Here is a 25,958-nt window from a genome sequence, read left to right as displayed (position 1 = left end):
TCAGCAACAACGGCCTTAACAATTAACCTTTGAATGAATATCATTTAAAGCATGGGGTATTTATGAATATTGAAAAATTAAGTAATTAAGAGAGAGAGAGAGAGAGAGAGAGAGAGAGAGAGAGAGAGAGAGATGACTGTTGCATACATTTAAAATTATATTCATCCAAAAGAATGTGACATTTAATACATATTTATGACTCCTAAAGGTATTTGTCAGAATTTTTTGTAATACATTGAGACAGGGACATATCAGTAATTGGCAATGATATTCACAAAAATGTTCTTGAGGTCAGTTGCGGGTTTAAAATTTTGCACCTCCCACCCAGGGTTTTACGAAAAACAAATACATCCAGATAAAAAAAAGTAATTTTATCTCATAATTATCGATAAGACTAGAAGAGATCTCGTTATTATGAGAAAAGATCTCCATATTACTAGATAATTATCTTGTTATCATTGGCCCTATTCCTCTTTCGTAGGGTATTGGAAATGTAAGTTAAAAAGTTCAAATACACATTTTTTTAATCTAAAACGGTTAGGCCTATTTATTTTTTAGTGAAATGAATCGGCCTTAAAACAATTTCAAGAAGTATTTTTATCACTTTGCCACTATTTCAAAATCAACGTTAACCACAAGACAAGAGTTAACAGTAATTGAACCTAGTTTATCAACTATGTTTAGCTCATTTTTGTGAATTTGGAGTGAGTTACATATCATATTACATGTCGAATTACACATACCTTTTTCTGCCATTGTAGAATTAGGTGTAAAATCTAACAAAACAGTAAAAGTTACTTAAAAAGGGGGGAAATATATGAACATCAAATATTTTCACGTGTTGTCACACAATGACACAATCAATAAGCTGGCTTATAATACATAACAGAATACGATTTGCAATGAAACTGAAACTGTCAACAAAATCTAGAAATTTGAACATCGATCCCGACTTAAAATGTGAAGGTTTCATCAACTCTGTAGTATCGCATTGAAATAACTTATGCGCATTGATTCATCTTTTTTAATTGAGTTTTGCTTTGAAATAAATATGTTCATCTACATGTAGGTCTTGAATCGAAATACTAAAAGTACAAGTTATCAAATGTCCGAATTTCCTTGTTTGCGTCACATGATGATCAACTTCAAAATAGAACATTTACAATAGAGTAGACGATGTCTTCAGAAAAGTTTGAGTCTTTGGATGACGACTTTACGTCGATTTTGGACAGTTTAAGAGAAAGAATAGAGAGAAAAATTCCAAATTATACTGGTGGTAAGGAAATCTTATAAAAATACTTTTTTCAGGGGCGTAACTTTATTCTCTTTTGAGAAGTGGACAGGTATAGCCTACATCCACATGTGGAGAATAGGCGTAACTAAGAATACTAATCTAAAAATACGACTTTTTATAATTAACCGAAAGGTCTGCAAACCCTGCTGTGGTCCCTTCGTGTTGTGTGCTGTGACCACACTTAGTAGGCACTTTATCTACATTGTGTCAGTCCATCCAGCTGAAATTTGGACCATACTAACATACGCTGGGAGCAGAGAAATAATGTTAATAATGTCCATAATTTTCAGGATATGTTACAAACCGGTTTATTTGTATTCGCTTTAAACTATTTCTGCACATCACATTTATGTGTATTTAGGAATTTATTGACGATTGTTGATTTCCAAGTTGGTAAAATGGGTAGGCAAACCCGAGTCGACATTCATAGATAATTAACTTTCTTCTTAAATCAGTCCACAAACCCGCGAAATGTCGACCCGGGTTTGCCTACCCATTTTACCAACTTGGAAATCGACAGTCATCAATAAATTCCTAAATTCACATTATTGTGCAGAAATATTTACAGCGAATACAAATAAACTGGATTTTTAACAAATCCTGAAAATTTCAATGAGAATGGTTAATGATTGACGACGTAAATTGAAAAATATCGATCTGGCCTGGCGTTTATTTTGCCGCGGCCAGGGTTTGCCTACCCATTTTACCAAGACTCGGACTGGTGTCCCATCCAGGGAGTCAATAGAAGTCGACTCATCCGCTTTGCACAAGGGAACTGGTATTAAGCACTTGCCTTATGGGCCTTCATGCATGGGTTGGAGAAGGATTTAACTTAATTAACTAATCACTTCATGATTTACATGCAAACTAAAGAAACATAGAGGAATTGGGATCAAACATTAATGCCATATCACCTTAAAAATGTTAAATGCTAGGCTGATCATCATTTAGATGACTAAAGAATGTCACGAAGTCTTAATTGACAATACAAATATATAAACAATCAGGATTGTAAATAAATTATGGAGCCTCGTGCGGGTCTTTGAAATTTGAGAAAATAATTCTATCCCAAGTAATTTTTAATTTTCAGAGGAAAGAAAAACAGCTGTTCGACATGCAGAAAGAAATATGGAAGAAGCGAACATTATAGTAAGACTATATAACTGTATATATCTGTTAAATCCTAAGCTAATTGTTTTTATTATACTTTCATGTTAAATACTGAAATCTGATTGGTTAAGATGCATTTGATAATCCGTTCTATTACCCTCAGCGTTAGCAACACGCTAATAGCAACGGGTAACATTATATAAATAGTGCCTGTTTGGGAGGGTAACAGTTGAAATTGACACCCCGAGAAAACCATTGTCAACCGACGCCGGTTGACAATGGTTTTCTCGGGGTGTCAATTTCAACTGTTATCCTCCCAAACAGGCACTATTTATTTTGTTATACTGAATGTCTTTTTAAAAATTTTTAAGAAAATTTTACTGCTTTTATATAGGAATAACATGAATTCTACAGCGAACCGTACGCGCATAATTTTCGCGCATGTAACATTTTTTATTGTTATACTTTCATGTTAAATACTGAAATCTGATTGGTTAAGACGCAGTTAATAATATTTACTATTACCCTCAGCGTTAGCAACGCACTTGGCAACGGGTAACATTAAAAAATGTTACATGCGCGAAAATTATGCGCGTACGGTTCGCTGTAGAATTCACGTTATTCCTATATAAAAGCAGTAAAATTTTCTTAAAAATTTTAAAAAAGACATTCAGTATAACAAAATAAATAGTGCCTGTTTGGGAGGATAACAGTTGAAATTGACACCCCGAGAAAACCATTGTCAACCGACGCGAAGCGTCGGTTGACAATGGTTTTCTCGGGGTGTCAATTTCAACTGTTACCCTCCCAAACAGGCACTATTTACACCCCTCGAAAACCATTGTCAACCTCCGCTTCGCGTCGGTTGACAATGGTTTTCTCGGGGTGTCAATTTCAACTGTTACCCTCCCAAACAGGCACTATTTATATAATATTACCCGTTGCCAAGTGCGTTGCTAACGCTGAGGGTAATAGTAAATATTATTAACTGCGTCTTAACCAATCAGATTTCAGTATTTTACATGAAAGTATAACAAAACGAATCGTTACATGGGCGTAAATGATGCGCGTACAGTTCGCAGTAGAATTCAAGTCATTCCTATAGAAAAGCATTTTAAGTTTTCTTTAAAATTGACATTCAGTATAATAAAATAAATTGTGCCTGTTTGGGAGGATAACAGTTGAAATCGACACCCCTCGAAAACCATTGTCAACCGACGCGAAGCGGAGGTTGACAATGGTTTTCGAGGGGTGTCAATTTCAACTGTTACCCTCCCAAACAGGCACTATTTATATAGTGTGTATGCTGATAGAGAGATAATGTATTAATGTGACCACTACAGCAATAGTAGAAACAAATCAGAATACTAGTAAAAATTTATAGTACAGGCACATCAAGTACATCTGTTTTGCTTTTCACATTTCACATTTTAAATGATTTAAATTTCCTTCATATTTCTAAGCTCCAAGAAATGGAAGAAGAGGCCAAAGTAGCACCTATGTCATATAGAACACAAATGTTAAGTCAATTGCGTAACTATCGCAGAGATATTGATCAACTAAGCAGAGCTCTGGCAAGTAATTTCCTGCATTCTGAATTTTTAAAGTACATGTAATACAAAATATATTCTCTAATACCTGTAATTCATTGTTAATTGTAAGTTTTGTTCTGTTTGATTTGCCTTTTGATGTTTTTTTTTTAAGTAAATTAATAACAATGAATATAAAACATTACTACTCTGTATTGTAACTTTCATGATCATTAACACAAACCTTATTATGAATTAATAATTTTTATAAATTCTTTAATATCTATTTTGAACAGAAAAGAGGGACTGCTTCAGGTTTTGGTGGATCTGAATCCTATGGATTTGAAAGAAATGACGTGAGTCCTAGAAATTAATTTTTTACTGTTGTCTTAAATAAGAGTTGAAGTTGTGTTCAAACTCTACTCGAAATTTAAAAGCTGAGACAAAAATTTACCCATTTGTATAAATATTAATGGTTGAAAATTTTAATTTATAGATAAAACTCAGTGAAGTGTAGTCATTCCTGAATTTGTTCTCAGAATTATGATGCATGGGAGATTGATATTTTTGATAGAGAGTTGAAGCCTCACAGAGAGCTAAACTGATGGAGGGCACACAGATATTGAACCGAACAACGGATAGCATAGCACGGTCCCACCAGATCTCAGCAGAAACGGACCAGATAGGAGTAGAAACAATTGATGAACTCGGGCGACAGAGAGAAGTTCTAGAAAGGACCAGAGACAGGGTAAAATTTAGTTCATTATGTGTGCTATTAGTGTTAAAACAATACACATGTGTTTTTTATATACCGGTACCTATTTACTGACTATGAGGATAGCAAGTGTATTGCCCCCAACACAGCAAGGAGAAGCTAGGGGAAATAGTTCCTGTCGAGGGGACAATTTATTTGCTATCGTCTGGACAGTCAGTAAATTAATGCTAGAAAGTTTTTTATTTATACTGAAGAAAACTTATAATTATTTGACAGCAATGACGATTTTCTTGATTGTAAACAAGTTAGAGATATCAGACTTTAAATTTTATGTACCAACCAGAAGTGTTCTGAGTTAAAAACGAGGAAATTGAATGCAGCCTATGAATAGTTTTGATGACTATTCAACATGGGCAGAAAGCATGAAAACTATTTCATGGAGATAGAATAGCATATTGATTTCTTGTAATTTTACATAGAAAATATTTGCAGAGGTATAATAAATGGTTATATTATTGAATTTTGTAGTATGAACATCAGTGAATAAACTGTTAGTATGAAACAAAAATTACATGGTATTTTTTTTGAAGATGGAGAAAATTTAATCAATGATATAAGACATTTTTTTTTACTCCCATGGATTTCTTGAATGAAGTATGTCCTAAAATATTTTTTATAGCTGGTTGATACCGACACAAACCTCAGTCGAAGTCGGAAGATCCTGAAAACAATGGCCATGAGGTATGTCTAGCAATGTTTAATAGGTAGCTGGTATAAAAGGTTAGGCACTTAGTCGAAGGTCATTAAAAAAAAACTCCTAATATGCATTAGAGGATACACTGCATTTTCTGAAACTTTGACTTTCAAGTTCAAAGGTGACTTGTCTCCAATATCCTTTATTATGATAAAATTTCTCGTAAGACAACAGGAATCTTTACCGTTCAAAATAATAAACCTTAATTTGACACTATCTCATTGCAAGCAATGAGGAGTTCTTAATTGTCAGATGAATGAATTTTATTGGAACACATGGCACATGTACATATTAGTTTTTGTCTTGCATTGACAGGGTGATGACCAACAAGATGATTCTGATTGTAGTGATCCTTATAGAACTTGCTATTCTTGGAATAGTGATATGGTGGAAGTTTTTCAAATAACACTAACTTGGAGGAAATGTAAATAGAGAGGGGCACAGGCAATTTCTCCACATTGAAGGATGTGGAAATCTCATAAGATTCCTTGAGATGAAGATTATCATATCACCTTATAGTATACACATGTGCATGTATTATTATATAGTGTTTTGGAATACAGTGTATCATGGAGAGAGAGAGAGAGAGAGAGAGAGAGAGAGAGAGAGAGAGAGAGAGAGATTTTACATCAAATAACTTATAGTTGTATTATTTAATAAAATCTTATATTTATAATAAACAGTGTGGAACAAATTTACTTATTTGTATATTTAGACAAGTAATACTGGTATATGCTTGAAGTCATTCATTGAATTGTATGTTATCCAACACATACCAATATATTTAGAATTTTAGATGCTTGCAATATGGTTGAAGGATGAACGAGATTAGATAAAGGGAAAATAAAATAAGCACAACTATTTTACACATGCAGAGATATACTTTGACTGATCATTGTCTTGATTTTGCCTTTACCTTAACCTCTGACATAGAAACTTGGTTCAAGGTCACTGTCCACCTTTTCTCCACAAGCACTCTGGATGATTTATAAAAGGGACGAGAATTTTCTTACCTTAACCTTCAAGTTTAAGCTTTAACCTACTAAGTTCAAGAGGCATAACTGTGTAAAAAATAATCTAACAATTCTAAATAGTTCTAATATGACCTGTTTTTTTCTGGTAAAATATTTGTGTATATGCAACTTCAACTTTATAAATAAATCCTTTAAAAAGTTAGAGAGCGAAACTGAAAAAGTGCCAAATTCATGTCTAGTCCATATCTTTCTTATAGAGAATCATCGGAAGTTCCTATAATAATAATACACAAAGATTGCTTATGAAATGAGGGTGTGTCATGATTTCAATCCAAGGTCATTTGGGCCAGTTCAGGGTCAATAAAAGAAAAGTTCGTAATTTGTGTCTCCTCTTTACCTTTCTTATGGAGAAACATTAAGGTGGTGTGGAACACCTCCATGTTGTGATGTATTATTTGTCATAATAAACATTCAAATCAAGTATAATTCTATAAATAGTTTAATTCTTTCCATAATTGTCATTAAACAGCATAGCACAGTGGGTTAGAGGGTTCACTATAGATCTGTAAGTCGTGAGTTCAAATCCCGCTGGAGATTTTAAAATTTTTACCTTTCCAAAAATTTTTTAAAACAAATCCCGCTGGAGATTTTAAAATTTTTACCTTTCCAAAAAATTTTTAAAACATTTTTTTGGTTAAATATTGTGAAAATTTTAATTTCTATACCAGTGAAAATATTTCAGTTACAATGTATAGCATACTCTGATCCACATTATTAGGGCCCCGCAAGGATTTAATCACATAAATCACATTTTGCTACAGTTTTCTGCCTAGATATGTCAACAATTTTAGATATCATTTAAACATTAATTAATTGACGATTGATTAAATTCGAAAAAGCTTCTGTGTTATAGCCAATTTAACATTATATACATTTTTCCGGATTGAGTTTGAATTTTAGAATATTCCGGATTTCCGGATTTGGTTTTGTTATTAGGATTTTTCGCGGGGAACGAGCAGTTTAGATTTTTTCCTAGTCCCTGTGCTGAACACCATTTACATTTACCATGTTTACTATGTTTGTTTCTACGAGAGAAAACTTCTAAGTTGGTAAGTTAACATGAAATCTGCTTGTGTATTGTTTTGTGCAGAAAGTTATGTATAAACAATAGATATAAATGTGTAAACAAAGGTGTTCAACTGTGAAGATGTATTTTTAGTAACATGTTAGAATGTTGGCACAAGGGATATATCTAGAATGTTATATAAATTTAAAGCTATAAATATCATCGTAGCAGATATATCGGAATTTAAGGTTTCATTGTTTGGATGCGATGTTTTGTGCACTCTACCATAGGCGTACATATATATTCATTTTGAATTGTGTAATTTGCTAGTAGTACGAGTTTCGTTATATTTGCTAATTTACTAGAGCATATATATAAGTGAAAGTATTGTTTACAAGAGCAGGGGCATATATATTTACTAGAGTGATATTTGTCATATGCTGAGTGTGTTTTGTTTGTTTATTCATAGCATCAAAACTTATGTATGTTTTCTTTGTTTTTCCAGTTAATCACACATCATATCTAGTCACATCAAGTGTTATTACATCAAGTCACGTCATCATGTCGTAAATCGTCATTCTAGTTATACAATGACAATGACTGAATAAAGATGTGCATTAACAACAAGTTGACTCTTCCTTGATGGTAGTCAGTACAACATTAACAACTTAGAAGATCTTGTCCCTAAAGAAGCTGTACTTCGTCATGGCGGATGGTGCTACAGGAGAGACAAGACCTAGAACTCATACCGAGAAAGGTTTAGAATATCATCTTGATCGTAAGTCTAAGTATCGTAGGGGATGTGAAAATAAACTGGTGTCTTTGAGTGAGGATATCGAAGAATTATTGACAACATCAACAGATGTGAATGAAGTCAAAGAACTGTACAAGAAATGGCTGAAAGTTTACGATGAACTTTTATTTACACATGAAAGTCTTCAGGGCTTATTGAAACTTTCGACCGGAAGTGGAGAAAGTGATGACAAAGAATTTCAGGACAGGAATTCCCGATTTCATAAAGTGAAAGATTCTGTAGAACAGTGGTTCGGGAAACATTCAGTGCAACCTACTCCAAAGAAAATACCATCTGATGTGAAATCGAGACTGTCGAGTGCATCGAGAACTTCAAGTCAAATTTCACTCGAGAAATTAAAAGAAAGTCAACGAAAAGCAGAACTGTTGGCCAAAGCATCAGCTTTAGATGAACAACGAAAATTAGAAGCGGCTAAACTGGAGCTGAAAATGAAAGAAGAAGAATTGAAGATTAAAACTGAACTTCAGATAAGTGATGCACGATCCAAATTATTGGAAGAATTAGAGAAAAGTGAACTCCGTGACCAAGAACTAGAAAACTCCCTCATCAATGAAAATATAGACAGAATTGTAACTTTTGATCTTGATCGTGAAAATGAGTTCACATGTGACAATTCTACTCCGCGCATTCCTCATCGATCTGTGCAACGTTTAGTTAGACCAGAATTGTCAACACCCATATATGAACCAAGCAGTGAAATACAGACTGTCGCTCGTGAATTGAACAAACCAAAAGCTGATCTACAGAAGTTTGATGGAAACCCTATGAATTACACAAGATTTCTCAGACAATTCAATGCCAGAATTTGTTCTAATACGGAATCATACGAAGAACGGTTGAACTATCTATTACAGTTTACTGTTGGTGAAGCACAAAGAATCGTTTCTGGTTATTCATATCTGGATGCTGAACGTGGCTACAAAGCAGCACTGGAAGAGTTGAAGGATCGTTATGGAGACCCTGACATTATAGCGCAAGCATATGTGAAGAAAGCTCTCGATTGGCCTCCAGTAAAACCGGACAGTGCAAAAACTTTAGATCAGTTTGCTATATTTTTGCGTGAGTGTCAATATGCTGTTGAAAACATTGATACTGGTCGTGTACTGGAATATTCAGAAAATTTGAAACTGTTAGTGAAGAAATTACCATTTTACCTTCACGACAAATGGCGAAGCTGTGTATATGAACTGAAAGAGAAGAAACAAGCTGTGAAGTTTCACCATCTTGCTGACTTTGTTCGCAAAGAAGCCAAAAAAGCAACAGATCCTGTATACGGAAGAGAAATTATGAGCAGTTCAGCCAACAAACGTTTTCAAGACCAGAAGAAATCAGAAGCACATAAAAACTTTGCTGTGAAAACCAACACAAGATCTTTCTATGATAACAGTGCTACACAGATGAAACCAGTTTTCAAACATTGTACATTCTGTAATGGAGCCCATTCATTGGACATGTGTTTGAGCATTACTATTCTACCTCTTAAAGACAGATATGCATTCTTGAAAACGAATGGACTGTGTTTTGCATGCTTGAGATATGGACATGTGAAAACTAATTGTCGACAAAGAATGACATGTGCTCATTGTAAGAAGTATCATCCATCCATTCTTCACGTTGATCCTCGACAGAATGAAGGAACAAATGGAGCTTCAACTTCAAGAGAACATACTGACGGTGAAAACCCTTTGTTCGCTATGTCATCTACAGTTCATATGGGGGCTGGAAAACAAGCGCTACCTATTGTGCCGGTCAGAGTCAAGTCAAAGTTCAGTGACAAATACCTGGAAACATATGCTTTCCTTGACTCAGGAAGCAATGCAACATTCTGTTTGGAGGACATTGCAAGATTGTTAAAACTGGAGGGAAGGAAGATGAACCTCAACCTTACGACAATGGGCCAACAGCATACTCAGACTTCTCATGTGATTTCCGGGTTAGAAATATCCGACATCAATGGTGTGAATGTGTTGGAACTTCCTCCGGTCTACACACAACCAACTTTACCTGCATCGAGGACAGATGTGATTTCTCCAGAGGATATTGAGAACTATCCATATCTCAGTGATATTGAACTTCCCAGGATTGACAGTGATGTGGGAATTCTGATTGGAGTCAATGTGCCTAGGGCAATGGAGCCTTGGGATGTTATACCCAGTGTTGATAATGGACCGTTCGCTGTAAAAACTTTGCTAGGCTGGGTGATAAATGGCCCACTCGAAATTCATGCGACTTCGAACGAAACATATGTGTCCGTTAATCGTGTAGATGCAAAACTAATGAACAACTTGGAGGAACAGATTCGCAATCAGTTTAATCATGACTTTAATGAAAGAACTATTGATGACAAGTGTGAACCCTCAAAGGAAGACAGAAGATTCATAGAATGTGTGTCAAATTCTATTCATTTTGAAGATGGACATTACGTTATAAGCCTTCCGTTTAAGTCAGAAAACGTGTGTTTACCTAACAACAGGAAACAAGTTGAACAAAGACTGTCTTCACTTCAGAAACGATTTAGTCGTGATGAAAACTTCCACAAAGAATACTGTGTATTCATGAACAAGATTCTTGAAGAAGGATATGCTGTCAAAGTTCCAGATGAGAAAGTTATTCAAGATGACGGACAAGTGTGGTACCTACCTCATCATGGAGTATACCATCCTAAGAAAAGGAAGTTGAGAGTTGTGTTCGATTGTGCAGCTCGATATCAGGGAACTTCATTGAACGAACAACTGTTACAAGGACCGAATCTCACAAATACTCTGATTGGTACACTCTTAAGATTCAGACAAGATGAGATAGTGATCATGGGAGACATCGATAGCATGTTTTATCAAGTGAAAGTACCACAGGAGGATGCAAGTTTCCTTAGATTCCTATGGTGGGAGGATGGAAATCCTAGAAAACGCATAATTGAGTACCAAATGGTAGTACATTTATTTGGTGCGACATCATCGCCAAGTTGTGCAAATTATGCTTTGAGGAAAACAGCGCAAGATTACAAAGGACTTTACAACACTGAAGTCATCAACACTGTCCTTAAAAACTTTTATGTGGATGACTGTTTGAAATCAGTGAAAACCGTAACTGAAGCATCTTCTCTGTTGTGTGATTTGCAAGATCTTCTTATGAGAGGAGGATTTCATATTACTAAATGGATTAGTAATAGCCGGGAAGTTATGACCTATATTCCAGTCTCAAGGAGAGCAAAGGAAGTCAAAGACTTGGATTTGGAAAATGATACCCTTCCCATCGATAGAGCCCTGGGAGTTCAGTGGTGTGTTGAAAATGATGTTTTTTGTTTCAAGATGGACATTAAAGATCAACCCTTAACGAGAAGAGGTATCTTATCCATGGTGAGCAGTGTGTTTGACCCACTGGGATTTTTGGCCCCGTTCACTCTAAAAGCAAAGTGTTTACTACAAGAATTTTGTAAACTTCAGCTAGGATGGGATGAGAAGATACCAGGACATCTCGCACAACAGTGGAACGAATGGCTACAAGATCTAGAAAGACTTTCTGACTTTAAAGTGTCAAGATGTTATAAACCTGTTGGATTCGGAGAAATAAAGTCCGTACAGCTACATCACTTCGCAGATGCCAGTGAACGTGGATATGGAACTGTATCCTATTTAAGACAGGAGAACTTTGATGGTGCAGTTCATTGCTCATTCGTTATAGGCAAGTCACGTGTCGCTCCATTAAAACAGACGACAATTCCTCGACTAGAATTGACAGCGGCTACAGTAGCAGTTCGCACAGATAAGATGTTGAAGTCCGAGTTAGATGTACCTATAGATGAAACTGTGTTTTGGACAGACAGCATGGCAGTTATTCGGTATATAAGAAATACCTCATCTAGATTTCACACTTTCGTCGCAAATAGACTTGCAGTGATTCACGAAGGTTCCTTACCTGATGAATGGCGATACATCAATACCAAACAAAACCCTGCTGATCTTGCATCAAGAGGCATGTCCGCTAATGACATTCTTCAAGGAAAACATTGGATAACAGCACCTGAAGTCTTGTTAGCAAAAAATGATAGTTGGACTGAAAAACCAATGGAACTTTCTGATGAGATACCTGTTGACGATCCAGAGGTCAAAAAGGTCACAGTGAGGGCAGTTACTCATACACGTGAATCCTGTGATAATCATGTTGATAGTGTTGAAAGACTATTGAACTATCATTCCTCATGGTACAAGTTAAAGAAAAGTGTGGCATGGATTCTCAAAGTAAAGAAAAAACTGTTTCTCAGAACTCAACGCAAAACACAACTAGAAAATCAAGCAGCTGAGACATGTTTATCAGCTGAGGACTTGCAGGAAGCTGAAGTTGCTATTTTGAAATTCATTCAAAGAAAATCATTTGCATCAGAAATCGAAGAGCTGAAGAAAGGACATCCTGTGAAACTTAGTAGCAATGTCAGAAAATTAGACCCTATTCTTGATGATGGACTCATTCGTGTTGGTGGTCGATTGCACAGAGCAAGTATGCCATTAGAAATCAAGCATCCAATCATCTTACCTAAGGATCACCACGTGTCAAATCTGATATTGAGACGGATCCATTGTGAACTGAAACATAGTGGTAGAAATCATATGCTTTCTATGTTAAGACAAAAATACTGGTTAATACATGCGCCTTCTTCTATCAGGAAGTTGATTTCAAAGTGTATAGTATGTCGCCGCCAAAAAGCTAGAGTTGGAGAACAGAAAATGGCTCAATTACCAGAGGATCGTTTAATACCTGATGAACCACCATTCACTAGAGTTGGCGTGGACTATTTTGGTCCTTTTGAAGTGAAATTGAAGAGAAGTCACGTCAAACGTTATGGTGTTATCTTTACTTGTCTTGCCAGTCGTGCTGTGCATTTAGAAGTTGCGTCTTCTTTGACTACAGATTCCTACATCAACGCTTTACGTCGTTTCATTGCACGCAGAGGTCAGGTGAAGAAAATTCGCTCGGACAATGGGACAAACTTTGTTGGGGCCAATCGTGAACTTAGAAACTCGATAAACGACTGGAATGTGTCACAGATTCATGAAGCAATGCTACAGAAAAACATAGATTGGCATTTCAACCCCCCAGCAGGATCCCATCATGGAGGTGTCTGGGAGAGAATCATCAGGACCATAAGAAAAGTGATGAACAGTGTTCTTCGAGAACAGATCCTAGATGATGAAGGACTCAATACACTTATGTGTGAAATAGAGGCCATTCTCAATGACAGACCAATAACCAAGAATTCCGATCATCACAACGACCTAGAGGCTTTGACACCAAATCATCTCTTGTTAATGAGACAACAGCCAAATTTACCGTCAGGTGTGTTTACGAAATCTGACAACTACTGCAGACGTCGTTGGAGGCAGGTTCAATATATGGCCAACCTCTTCTGGAACCGATGGGTGAAAGAATACCTACCATTACTGCAAGAGCGTCAAAAGTGGCACGAAGTGAAGAGGAACCTGAAAATCGGTGATGTGGTTTTAGTGGTGGATTCGAACTCTCCTCGTAATTCCTGGCCCATGGGTGTGGTTTTAGAGACTGTTCCCGATCGTTTTGGACTGGTGCGACAAGTTAAAGTAAAGACAGCAACGAACACTTTGATGCGTCCAATAGATAAACTGTGTCTTATTTTGGAAATGGACGAACCTTCTTTGTGATGTGTTATCAAACTTTCATTGTGCTTTTCCATATTTATTGCTTATCTAAGGCAACCTATGACATTTTATTGACACGGGTACTTTTTCAATGTGTATAATTTGATTATATATCAAGTATTATGATTTGTATAATTGTGTCACATAATGTTCCACAATTAGGGGGCTGGATTGTTATAGCCAATTTAACATTATATACATTTTTCCGGATTGAGTTTGAATTTTAGAATATTCCGGATTTCCGGATTTGGTTTTGTTATTAGGATTTTTCGCGGGGAACGAGCAGTTTAGATTTTTTCCTAGTCCCTGTGCTGAACACCATTTACATTTACCATGTTTACTATGTTTGTTTCTACGAGAGAAAACTTCTAAGTTGGTAAGTTAACATGAAATCTGCTTGTGTATTGTTTTGTGCAGAAAGTTATGTATAAACAATAGATATAAATGTGTAAACAAAGGTGTTCAACTGTGAAGATGTATTTTTAGTAACATGTTAGAATGTTGGCACAAGGGATATATCTAGAATGTTATATAAATTTAAAGCTATAAATATCATCGTAGCAGATATATCGGAATTTAAGGTTTCATTGTTTGGATGCGATGTTTTGTGCACTCTACCATAGGCGTACATATATATTCATTTTGAATTGTGTAATTTGCTAGTAGTACGAGTTTCGTTATATTTGCTAATTTACTAGAGCATATATATAAGTGAAAGTATTGTTTACAAGAGCAGGGGCATATATATTTACTAGAGTGATATTTGTCATATGCTGAGTGTGTTTTGTTTGTTTATTCATAGCATCAAAACTTATGTATGTTTTCTTTGTTTTTCCAGTTAATCACACATCATATCTAGTCACATCAAGTGTTATTACATCAAGTCACGTCATCATGTCGTAAATCGTCATTCTAGTTATACAATGACAATGACTGAATAAAGATGTGCATTAACAACAAGTTGACTCTTCCTTGATGGTAGTCAGTACATTCTGTCTCTAAATTTAAACCGGTATTAGTAAAAGAAAAAGAAAAATTCGGGGGGGGGGGGGGGGGGGGGAGGGGGGGCAAAACAAAGAAGATATAAGCATATCTGAGATCCTAGTTAATCAGAAACTTCGATTTTCATTTAACTTTAACAGAATCGAGTTTCCCAACATTAATCATTTCTATCTCTCATAGAATACATATATTACTGTTCTAAATGCTTATTATTGCCATTGTTTACAACAGCGATGTAGAGCAAAATCAATACCGGGTATCAAAAACGCTTTGTAAAAGTCGAACCAATATTGTAATATCCGTATTATGACGTAGTGCGATACTCGGACTACTTTAATGCTGTTAATTTTAACAGGTAATCAGATAATAACCCCATTCTGTCATTTCTGAAGAAAAAAAATCTTACTGTAAATTTAGAAGAAAAGAATGAGAGAGCAGAACAATTAATCCCCTGGGATTAATTATCTTGCCTGCTGCAGAAAATATAGAGGCTTATCTCTATCTGTCATATGAAGATTAATGAACACCTTTGTATGCAACTGATGTTTGTTTTGAAGTTGAGGTAATGAATATTACTTGTATTTTATTTCATCCCATGTTAACCCCCTTTATCCCGTGGATATGACTCATTGGATATTTTTTTGATATCCCACAGTTGTGACTTTACAATGGTATTTGTGTAGGCATAATGAAGTAAAATAATGTGGAGTTTTATAAACAGTGTAAACATTGATTGTGGTGTATAAAACATGGGATAAATAGAATATCATATGATTTGAAGTATAATATGATTTTTATCCAACTTGTGTGTTTTATCCCCTCACTAAGGCTCAAGAAAAAAACACTTTAATTGTTGGATGAAAATCATATCCAACTACAAATCATGAGATCCTATATATTGCAGTTCTTCACATCTTATGCCGGGCATTTATTTTTCATCATTGTTAATATAAAGAGGATGGAATTCAAAGTTTTGTTCACTTCTCTATATTAATTGTCATAGCGGGGCCCTTCCTGACTGGTCAGTTTTCTAGTTATCGACAGATAATGCCACCTTAAAAGTTTAATCTATCTCACATAAAGATTGCTTGTGACATTTTCTGCTTTTTCTTAAGAATCTCAATTTATTTTGACCAATCCCCCAAAAAACTGTTTTTATTAACAAAAAATTTAAGTTGCAGATATTTATCCATTCTCACAATGTCTGGGGTCCTGAGTCCACTTGTGGCTGTGGGACGACGGCTATGAGTGGACTCGGGACCCCTTACATTGTGATAATGTGGAGGATAATAGATAGGATCATAGAATAAGCCAAGATTTACAGTAAAATTCATGACTAGCCAGGACGAGGACCTGGTCATTTATTACATACTCTGTAAAACAAGGAATGTATGTGTCAGAGCTTTGAACAATTTTATTTTTAAATTGGAATGAATACAACCAAATTATATTTTGAAAATTTCTTACAAATTAAAACATTGCACTTCATTATCACAGGAAAATAAAACCTTATTAACTGACCAATACTGGCTCACAAGGGGAAAAGGTAACACACAAAAATTTACTAGGTATGTTGGTTGACATGTCTAGTCTGATCATATCAAGACAATTTATTTATTAAGGATAATGCAACACTTCATTTTCTGATTACATCAAATAGAATTACCAAAAAAACCCTACATGTGTAATTCAGTCTATGATCCTGTATGCGCAGTAGCAGAAACATTAGATATTGACACTCTTGTAGAATATGAACAAGTGATTAACTGAAAAATGTAGAATGATGTGTTTTGTTCATAAAAAGGCATAATAATGAATTTTTTGCAGTTCTAATTGAATAGGAAATAAAACATTTACAGAATCACAAAAGTATACCTCCTCCCTAAAAATGATTAACTTCAAGTAGAGTATAGACAGTGTCTACAGATTTCCTGCAATATGCATGTAAACATTTAATATTTTTTGACATGAGAAACATAATTTCTAAAATTTCTTTGGCATAAATTACATTCATACTAAGAATCTAAGTTGAATAGCAAATTCATTCATATGCAATTTCTAACATATCAAGTGAGTTTCCTTTTTTCAATCACCATGCTTTTTGAAATTGTAACAAAAATAAAAATAATCTTTAACTTACTTCACCTATCTCTGGTATAAATCTGACCTAATTATCCTTAAAACTCAAAATCTAGACGACCTTTGGACAACATTAATGAATTTTATTATTCAAATTTTTATTCAAATCCATTAAAGCAAGTTTTGTTCCCTGATATGCATGGCCATTATACGAGTCTATGTGCATAAGATGATGAAAGTGGTGCAGCAATGAACGTGTTGCAGCAGTGAATTTCTTCTCAAAAATGCATGTATCTTACAGCTAATATTATCTCGTTACAGTATTTATAAAATCTATCAGAAGTCCACTTCTGTCCTAACTCAAATACAAAAACAGACACGGAAGCTCTTCATAAAATGCATGAAATTATCAGCATTGAACAAAAATTTAAATGGCACCATTCAGTTTACAACAAACAGTCTTTTTTACTGGTATGCTGATATGATATGACTTCTTTATTGTCAAAAGGTTGTGATATACATGTACTTATCTAAACGATTGGATGGATCATATGCTCATCTGTAGAGCCAGCTAGTACAAGTACATGAATCTAGTAGTATAATGACTGCCAGTTTGAATCTCGCTCAGTTACATTCATTTATCCAAGAATTCAGGTAAAATGGCTTTCAATAATGTTTTAAATGTAAAACATTACACCTCCTTAATGATGCTTTGAAATTACGAGTCTACTTTGCATTACAGGTAAAGGTCAAGTGTCTATATACCTGGTGTATCCCAATCCATTTCATAATAAGAGAAGTATCGATCATTAAAGTAAACTGTAACAAACAATGATGCACTCCTGGGATATGGTCAGCCATACACATTTTAGTTTATAACTTATTAACAAAATATCCAATCACATCACTACATGTACAACTCCTGGACATTGCAATTGATTATAAAAATCAACTTTCATGACTTCCCCATTGCAATACATGTACATATCATATGACTAGAACCAACATGTTAGGGAAAGTATTTCAACACCTGACACAATACCTATTTCTGTTTAAACCATAAACACTATGCACTGGAGGAGCACTGTTCCCAAATGCACTGTAGTTGTACACATAACAATAGTATATCAAACACAATAAGTTACATTATGAACAATCTATATTGATATCAATAACAACAGTTTACTTGCAGGGTTATCCTTCAACTTACAACACTGAAAACCAATTTTTATTCGCGAAGACTCTATTTCGCGATTAATCAGAGATAAACTGGTTTGCAACGACTTATTTTTGCAATCAAGTTATATCCACACCCACGTTGGTAATAAATACATACCTGTAAACATGGACTAGTAAGCGGTGAGAAATATTTGTGATGAGGACACTCTCGCAAACCTCACAAAAATTTCTCGCATGCGAATAAAAGTTGGTTTACAGTTAATAACAACCGTTAAACAGTCAACCTTCAAATCCCCCTAAACCAACCGCTTCAACAACGATTGTTAAACCATTAACATATCACAATGAAAGTGCCTACACTTGCACAAACAATTCATTTGTCAGTTGGTACTGTCAATGTAACTCATCTATACACCCTTTCCATCATACCACCAGTCATAAACAAGCTAATTCATTAGGTGTGACCTGGATCAGCGTTTACAATCGATCTGGCTTATTTACGCATTTCCGGCAGATGCGGACTGGGTAATCCCACCCCCTCAGTGGCACTGGCCGCTTGTTGGGGGAGCAGCTCTCACACACTCCCTGCCCACAGGCTCGGCAGTGGTGAATTCGAAGCTTCGGACCAAACAACTCTTCGCAGACATAACAGGCCTTGATCTGTTCGTCCGGAGTCCAGTACCCTGGCCGGGCAGTGTCTTTGATCATGTCTGTAAAAATGAGCAGAATCAAATAAATACATGTGAGCTTAATATTCGTTGATAGTCAAAGGGACATAGACACAATTTGAATTCAAAACTTTATTTCTTATATTTTATGTATAAAATGGTTAACTTATGCATTTTCAATGATTGACCAAAATTTGAATGTTAGAGGTCAAGTTAGAAGTGAGATACAGAGGTAAGAATTCATTGTTACGTAAACAGAGCTCTAGTCTTATTTTTGTTTACAAATAATGTAAAGTAAGAAATAACCATTTCCTTTTGTCAAAATGACTGATGGCAAACAATATACTGTACAGCACATGATTGTAATCAAATGCGTTAATAAATTGCGAACAAAAATTTATAATTTTATTAAAATTTATACCAATACAACACATCTATAAACAATAACAAGATGAGGTTTGTTTCCTTAAAAAATTCTTAACTCTGTATCTTGCTTGTAACCAAACTCGTAATGAAAGATCTATGAAAAATCTATAAAAAAAATTTTGAGTTCAAATTGTGACTAAGTCCCTTTAGAAGACATGTAGGAATTATCCTAGCCTGTAACACGAAAAGTCTTTTAATGTTAAATATATACATGTACATGTATATGTCAACAGAACTGCTTAATGGAAGTTTCTTTTAATATTAAACAGAGATCCCCCCCCCTTATTCTAGACAGATATAACAGGTCACAGAAATGTTCATGTGTGTGCATTAAGAAGCTGTGGAAAAATTCACATGTGTAGAAAGTAGAGAAAAAGATCATTGAGGAAAATATTGATAAGTACTTGTATGTGTACGTACATGTACCAGCTATGAATATGTGATTCTGTTTTTACCTATTGGGTAATTCAAAGTAGAGGCTGCAACACTTATTGCAGAGGTCACAACCTCACCGACCTTTCTAGCTGTGACCTGAGAATTACTTCCTGTACTGTCATTTGAATCTGTAAAATCAGAGAAAAAATTTTAAGCAAATACCACAGTTTGACAATACCAGAGTTTAATACAAGAACTTATTTTATGCAAAACTTGTATTTTAAGAAATTTCCCAGTCAGACAGTATTACTATGTGCTGTAAACCAACTTTTATTTGCGACAACTTTATTTCGTGATTCAACAGAGATAAACTGGTTTGCGGCAATTTATTATTGCAACCAAGCCTTATCAACATCCGTTTTGTTATAAAAACCATACAACAATAACCTGGCTTGTGGCGAGAAATATTCATGACGACAAGGCTCTCAAAATATCGCAAAAATTTTGCACACACTAATATACGGTAGTTGGTTTACACTTTACAGTATCTGCTAATTTACAGACATTTTATGTTGTACTAAGAGAGTGCATGACACCATCCTAAATAGGATTCTTTTATAAGTTAACCTAAAGGTGGTCGAAATTTATATATTCATAGAGATCACCCAATAAAACATATGTAGTTGTGTAGTACCAGTAAATGTACAATAGATATTCCAATAATCGCGTACCTGACATTTTCTTTCCCCCGTAGCATTTGTCACACACTCGTACTTCCATTTCGCCCCAGCCTCTCTCTGGGACCCGGCGACGGTGGGAGCTACAGTCGTCACAGAAGCCTTTACCGCAAGCTCGGCAGTGGTGCTTCTGCTCAGTCTCCAACTCTTTTGAACACTGGTGGCAATGCTATAAGAAAAATCATATACTTTGTAATGTACAATCAAATGTCAGTGGTGCTGGGGTGAAACAATGGTACTGATTGATGCAGTCTCCAACTCTCTTGAACAGTGTTACAAGAAATCATATACTTGTATATGTACATGTAGAACAGAGTGGGTAAAATGTATTTCAATATTAAAGAACTGTTTACAATGATTGTCTACCTAAAATATCGACTGATTAAAACAGAGAATAAGAATAAAAATCAAAAATTATTTAATTCATACATATAATGCAAAAAATTATGAATTTATGGAGTCATAATATACTACATGTAGTAGTATCTGGAAATACAAAAGAACACAAACAAGTCAAACTTTCTTATCTCAATCAAGATGGGATTGAGATATCCAAGTGTTTAGGATATCGTGGGTAAAAAAGTTAAAAAATAAGTGGTTGGGATTTACAAATCACTTCGACATATCCATTGTTTTCGAGATATCAGTGTTCAAGATATGGAAGTTCAACTGTAAATTGATATTCTCACTGTGAACTAAGAATGGTAAAATTAAACTGTATTATCATATATTAAATTAAACGTTTTGTGCAGTTCTATGTATGAACAAACCTTTTTTCAACTTTGAAAAATAATTGAGTACAACATACTCTTATCAATAAAACTAATTTTGCATGGAGGTAAACTCACCGATATCTGTGAATTGGGAACCCAGTATTCTGGAGCAATGCGATCATTCATCCAATCAGAGATCATCTTTGTAGGTTTCGAGCCAACGCTTGTAATTGAGTCAGCTATGTAGTGGAACCCATCAATGACTTTACGAGCAGCATTATTGGTCCCTTGTAACATTTTGTAGCCCTAAATATGATGTAAAGTATAAGCTAGCCAGAGCAACAGATTATCTCTTAAGACATTATTTTCGGAGGAGAGTGGGGTGGGGGGCTTAGCTGTTAATCTATATATAAAACACATACTATAAAACATTTATTGATGTCAGTGACTGATGACGAGACATAGTTCATTACTTTGAAAAACTGAAAACAAGTTTTATTTTTTTTCTTCTCTTATACAAGGAAATCTAAAGCTAAGCACAGCTGTAAGCTCCAATCTATTTCATTCTTTCATAGTTCTCATTTACAGGGATATCCTTTTGAAGCATTATAGCTGACAGGGCCCCCTTTATATTTTTTACGTTAAGAGATGTGATTTTGACCCAGGTTCTGTTTAGTACAGACTTACATCCGGCCACACATGGCGTATCTCTGTGTGGACGATTTCCTCAACTTCTTTGTTTCCATACCAGTTCTGACGACTCCGGAATATTACCCCACAGCTTGGACATTCCAGAACTTCTCTGAAAAAAAAACCTTAAGATTATTATATCAAAGAAATACATGTATATGATTATCATAGAATTAAATCTCATGTCAGTCTCGGAAATTAGGCTTCAGATATATGAATCCTTGCCTCCTTGGTAAGATAAAGTAATAAGAATCAGTTATACATGAAGATGTTCATATAAAATCCGCAAAGCAATGAAAACACAAAGCTTACATCAAAAAGCATAAGATGATCTATCATTTTAATTGCATTCTACTGTAGATCAACTTTTTATTTCAACTTTAATGGGAGCTGGAATTTGTTTGCAAAACATAATTTTAATTTGCAAAAATAATTCTGACAAGAATATTGACTTGTTAGTGTCAACAAATGTCATTGAGAACTCTATTTTGTCAAATTGCAAGTCTAAAAGATTACTATACGAATAAGTAAACATGATTCAACTACTGGCAAACCACTCACCCAGCCCAGACATATTTGATAAGTCCTGACCACGCACTGTCTCTGGACTCGGAGGTCTTAGGAATGACTACGTGCTCTTTACCAGACAAATAACAGGACTGAAAATGTACACAAAAACAGTCACTAACATACTCAGTACCCCATCATCACCAGACATTGAAAACTACCTCACAGATAACACATATACCATAGTTATACACTGTAATACTAAAATTTTACAATCAAACTTCAATCAGTGAGTTTTTATAGTGGTTGAAAGTAAAACCAAACAAGAACAGACAACTCTTGAAATAGGAGTGTATATGGTTTTTTTTTTCTGAGACAGCACTGTTAAACAAATGTCAAACTATGTACAAGTGACTAGAGAGATCCCTTTGAGATCCTACCTTACACAAGAAGACTTTGTTTTCAAACTGATGCTGATATTTACACCTCTTGTCTGTTTCATGGGCCCTGCTGTCGGTGTCGTGGTTCATACTCCGAGTACAACCCTCTCTGTCAAAGTACACCATTCATTACTTACAAACTGGTAACTTATTATAAATGTATTTGGCATGTACTATATTTTTGGCGGAAATTTATTTTTCAAGAAGTTAGCGTGGATTTGAATTAGCGCATTTCTGAATGCACCTATTCTTAAACACAAAGCATGGCATTTAGCAATGTACTTTATTAAGATGAAGCCACATTCTGCCAAAAACACTAAAACGAATACACAGCCGAATGTAATAAGTTAACAGTATTAAGTCTACATAAATCTGTTTACCCTTTAAGCAAAACACAATTCAACATGTATTGCCTTACATGTAATAATTATGGTACATGTACATGATTTTAAATACCGGTAACTGGTAGGTAAACTTACCCACAGGACAAGCATTTCATGGAGCAAGAAAACAACTGGTCAGGAAATGTCCCATATAATGGCTTCTCCACTTCTCCATTGAATTTGTCATTCAAGTTCTAAAATCAAAGACATCACACATAAAACTGACAGCAATTGAACTTTGAAAAAGGAAACATACATGTAATTAACATATTACATTTATATGATTACATATATCTCCTCTCTATTTAGAGAACACATTTGAGAATTTTTCAAAGAAATCTATGCTACATTTTTGTACAGTAAATAAAAAATGTATATACTGATATCTTTCTAAATTTCACTTACTCATTCTGACCAAACTTGGCTTCTGAAAATTAGTGGGTTGTGTACAAAGATACCAACCTTCAGTGTCTTATAGACAATAGCTGGTTGACGAGCTGCTCGATTTGACTTATCCTGCAAATGCTGGGACATGGTTCTCTGGAACTGAGTGAAGTCTGTGGGGGGTCTACCAGTTCTTATTCCCACATACGTCAGGTCCTTGAAGTGCATTGGACACTCTAGTTGCCGGAATGTGTTCCATATAAACTTCTCAGCAGAGTCTGTACCTGTATGTATTATAGGGGAATTCTGAATGGTATTCAGTGTTTGAGTTACTTAGAAATATTAGCAAATAGGGACAGATTTTGGAATTCATGACTGATATTTTACCATGAAAAACCCAAATTTAGAAGCATTAAAATTCTTAAAAACCATTGTTTTCCCCCAAACACTGAAGAAACATTTTTTTTTTTTCAAAATATTCATAAATACCTGTACATATCAACAAGATGTCATTCATATATTAAATGCATTCTGATATGTTAAATGTTTAAAGTTAATTGAAGGACTTTTAGGTGGGCCAATTATTTACAGACCAATGAAACAAGAAGGCACTCGTAAAAGCAGGGGCACTAAACAGGGAGATAATGGTATATGGACTTTTCTAAATTACATTTTTTGAGTAGTAAAAGCAATTTCCAAAGGTCAAAAATTTAAAATGTTACAGAGCCATCAGATCTCCTACCTGAGCTACCAAGAACATTAGTGTTAACTGTCTCCTGGAAAATGATCACTGCTGGAGTCAAATCTCCAACTCCTTTGTTACATCGTTTAGCAGTGGCTTCTAACTCGTCTGAAAAATGCTTTGTATAAGCTGAAGATGACTCGCATAGAAACTGGTACATATCATTGTGTAGTCTCTCTGCTCTTGTTCGGTAGATGATGATATCAGATATTCCTAGAATCTTCAGCAGTAAACGCATCCTCTGGTTCTGATTGGAGGTAATTCCTAAGAGGCCCTCTGTGTCTATAACGATGACCTTTTCTTTGGGGTCAAATGCTGCCCAAACTCCTACGGTACATGAAGACTGATGTGAAGAGGTCTTGAAAACTTCTTTTCCACCAAAGAACGTGTGATTCAGGGTAAATGATTTTCCATCACCTGTGTTTCCAAATATTGAGACTACTTTTACATGTTCATTGCTGTCACAGTCAAGCTTCTTGATAAATTCATCTTCATCACCTATCTACAAAAATATATACATTACTTTGAATTAGTAAATGAAATCACATATATAATATAAATGCAAAATACTGAAAAACACAAAATTTTGTTTGGTTATAACAATTCAGATTAACCTGCCAATAAATTAGTAATTGCATTTTAACATTTTTTTAAAATCAAATTCAGGGCTATTGATGGACTATAAGTGGCAGTTAAATGCAACTTTATAAATTTAAACATGTATTCATTTTGTACAGTTATTGAGTTTTAACTATAAACCATTCCAAATACCTGTATAACTTCTTGGTCATTTATCAACATAAAGCTTTTTACATTATCATAGGGATCGTTTAGATCTATGATGCTCTCTGCAAGCTGAGCTTCTAGACTTGACATCTCGTTCCCTGCTGACAAACAAATATCAGGAATGCTACTGTGTTGGCTGTGGTCAGACTGAGCACTGCTAAACGAGTTCATGCTTTCAGTCTGGGTAGTGTCAGCTGGTTGGGCTTCTGAATGTTCCGTCAATTGTAAATCAATGTCTATAACCTGGTCAAGAAGTTGGGGACATGACATGTATGTCAGGCTGTCATCGTCGCTTTGTAAAGGGCTGGATGGTTTTATAGGATTGTTCAATTGTTTCTGTAGCTCTCTTTGCCTGAATTCTTTAAAGAAGGTTTTCCTGTGCGTTTTTCGATTGCCTTTGTGATAGTCATCAAAGCAACTGAAGCAAAAATTTAAGGCACAAACTTCACACCTCAAATCTGCATAGTTTTCCTCTTCACAAACGAGCAGATTCTGAATTTTATCTATTTGGCACAATTCTTCAGACGGAGGTGGGTCCAATTTCCTCCTGTCGTGAAATTCAAACTTGACACTGATTTTATGGATCGTTTCGTCACATTCACTGCACTGGTCTGTACCACAATCTTCGCAGTGATAAAAGGCCTCTGTGTTTTCAGTTTTGCAACAAAACTTTTCTTTACAGTATCTTTTAGACGATCTTGTGCGTGAATTTTTTCTTAGAACAGCTGCCATGATTGTGTACCATTTTCTCGGTTACGTATTCCTCGACAATAGCTGTTATGACAGAATGTTTTGTATGTAAAAGAAATGAACTGGCTATTTCTTCACTTCCGTATTTACATCCTGGTTAAACAGACGCTTGATGAATTCAACGCTGATACCTCCATTCCGGTAAAACATAGAGGTGATTGTCAAGAGTGAC

The 25,958-nt window shown here is 35.1% G+C and overlaps 4 protein-coding genes across 7 annotated transcripts in view; 2 read left to right on the top strand and 2 right to left on the bottom strand.

The window, feature by feature from the left end:
- LOC105342789 (NAD-dependent protein deacetylase sirtuin-2) overlaps window positions 1-957 on the bottom strand; it is a 30,706-nt gene extending 29,749 nt beyond the window's left edge. For all 4 annotated transcript variants that reach the window (XR_010714984.1, XR_010714985.1, XM_034467610.2 and 1 more), the window contains exon 1: window positions 744-957. Coding sequence is in view for 2 of the 4 variants with exons in the window: in XM_034467610.2 (XP_034323501.2) it covers window positions 744-756 (13 nt within the window). In the remaining 2 variants the exon portion in view is untranslated. The remainder of the gene's footprint in view (window positions 1-743) is intronic.
- A 133-nt stretch (window positions 958-1,090) lies between these two features.
- On the top strand, window positions 1,091-6,096 carry LOC105342790 (vesicle transport through interaction with t-SNAREs homolog 1B). The gene is made up of 7 exons (XM_011449844.4): window positions 1,091-1,276; window positions 2,385-2,443; window positions 3,868-3,978; window positions 4,230-4,289; window positions 4,508-4,681; window positions 5,328-5,389; window positions 5,718-6,096. The coding sequence occupies exons 1-7, from the start codon at window positions 1,177-1,179 to the stop codon at window positions 5,806-5,808; spliced, it is 657 nt and encodes a 218-aa protein (XP_011448146.3). The 5' UTR covers window positions 1,091-1,176; the 3' UTR covers window positions 5,809-6,096.
- Window positions 6,097-7,685: 1,589 nt separating this feature from the next.
- On the top strand, window positions 7,686-14,386 carry LOC136276294 (uncharacterized). Its single transcript, XM_066087952.1, has one exon. The coding sequence runs from the start codon at window positions 8,148-8,150 to the stop codon at window positions 13,926-13,928; it is 5,781 nt and encodes a 1,926-aa protein (XP_065944024.1). The 5' UTR covers window positions 7,686-8,147; the 3' UTR covers window positions 13,929-14,386.
- Window positions 14,387-16,323: 1,937 nt separating this feature from the next.
- LOC105342791 (zinc finger FYVE domain-containing protein 1) lies at window positions 16,324-25,897 on the bottom strand. The gene is made up of 11 exons (XM_011449845.4): window positions 25,022-25,897; window positions 24,251-24,752; window positions 23,587-23,792; window positions 23,221-23,318; window positions 22,742-22,850; window positions 22,356-22,453; window positions 21,792-21,906; window positions 21,240-21,410; window positions 20,386-20,560; window positions 19,735-19,842; window positions 16,324-18,895 (listed from the first exon to the last, which is right to left on the bottom strand). The coding sequence occupies exons 1-11, from the start codon at window positions 25,766-25,768 to the stop codon at window positions 18,663-18,665; spliced, it is 2,562 nt and encodes an 853-aa protein (XP_011448147.2). The 5' UTR covers window positions 25,769-25,897; the 3' UTR covers window positions 16,324-18,662.
- Between the last annotated feature and the right edge of the window lie 61 nt (window positions 25,898-25,958).

The sequence above is a fragment of the Magallana gigas genome, chromosome 6, assembly GCF_963853765.1.
Source record: "Magallana gigas chromosome 6, xbMagGiga1.1, whole genome shotgun sequence".
Lineage (NCBI taxonomy): Eukaryota > Metazoa > Mollusca > Bivalvia > Ostreida > Ostreidae > Magallana > Magallana gigas.
Note: the sequence above shows the minus strand (reverse complement) of the source record. Positions and strands in the feature narration are given on the sequence as shown.

What these genes read in the sequence shown, in the direction of transcription:
- LOC105342791 (XM_011449845.4), bottom strand. Translation starts at nt 25,768, where the DNA reads ATGGCAGCTGTTCTAAGAAAAAATTCACGCACAAGATCGTCTAAAAGA. An exon ending in ATGACCAAGAAGTTATACAG is followed by an intron (nt 24,753 to 25,021) that starts GTATTTGGAATG and finishes ATATTTTTGTAG; the next exon opens with ATAGGTGATGAAGATGAATT. An exon ending in TTGTCTATAAGACACTGAAG is followed by an intron (nt 23,319 to 23,586) that starts GTTGGTATCTTT and finishes CTTTGATTTTAG; the next exon opens with AACTTGAATGACAAATTCAA.
- LOC105342790 (XM_011449844.4), top strand. Translation starts at nt 1,177, where the DNA reads ATGTCTTCAGAAAAGTTTGAGTCTTTGGATGACGACTTTACGTCGATT. An exon ending in AATTCCAAATTATACTGGTG is followed by an intron (nt 1,277 to 2,384) that starts GTAAGGAAATCT and finishes TTTAATTTTCAG; the next exon opens with AGGAAAGAAAAACAGCTGTT. An exon ending in TAGAAAGGACCAGAGACAGG is followed by an intron (nt 4,682 to 5,327) that starts GTAAAATTTAGT and finishes TATTTTTTATAG; the next exon opens with CTGGTTGATACCGACACAAA.
- LOC136276294 (XM_066087952.1), top strand. Translation starts at nt 8,148, where the DNA reads ATGGCGGATGGTGCTACAGGAGAGACAAGACCTAGAACTCATACCGAG.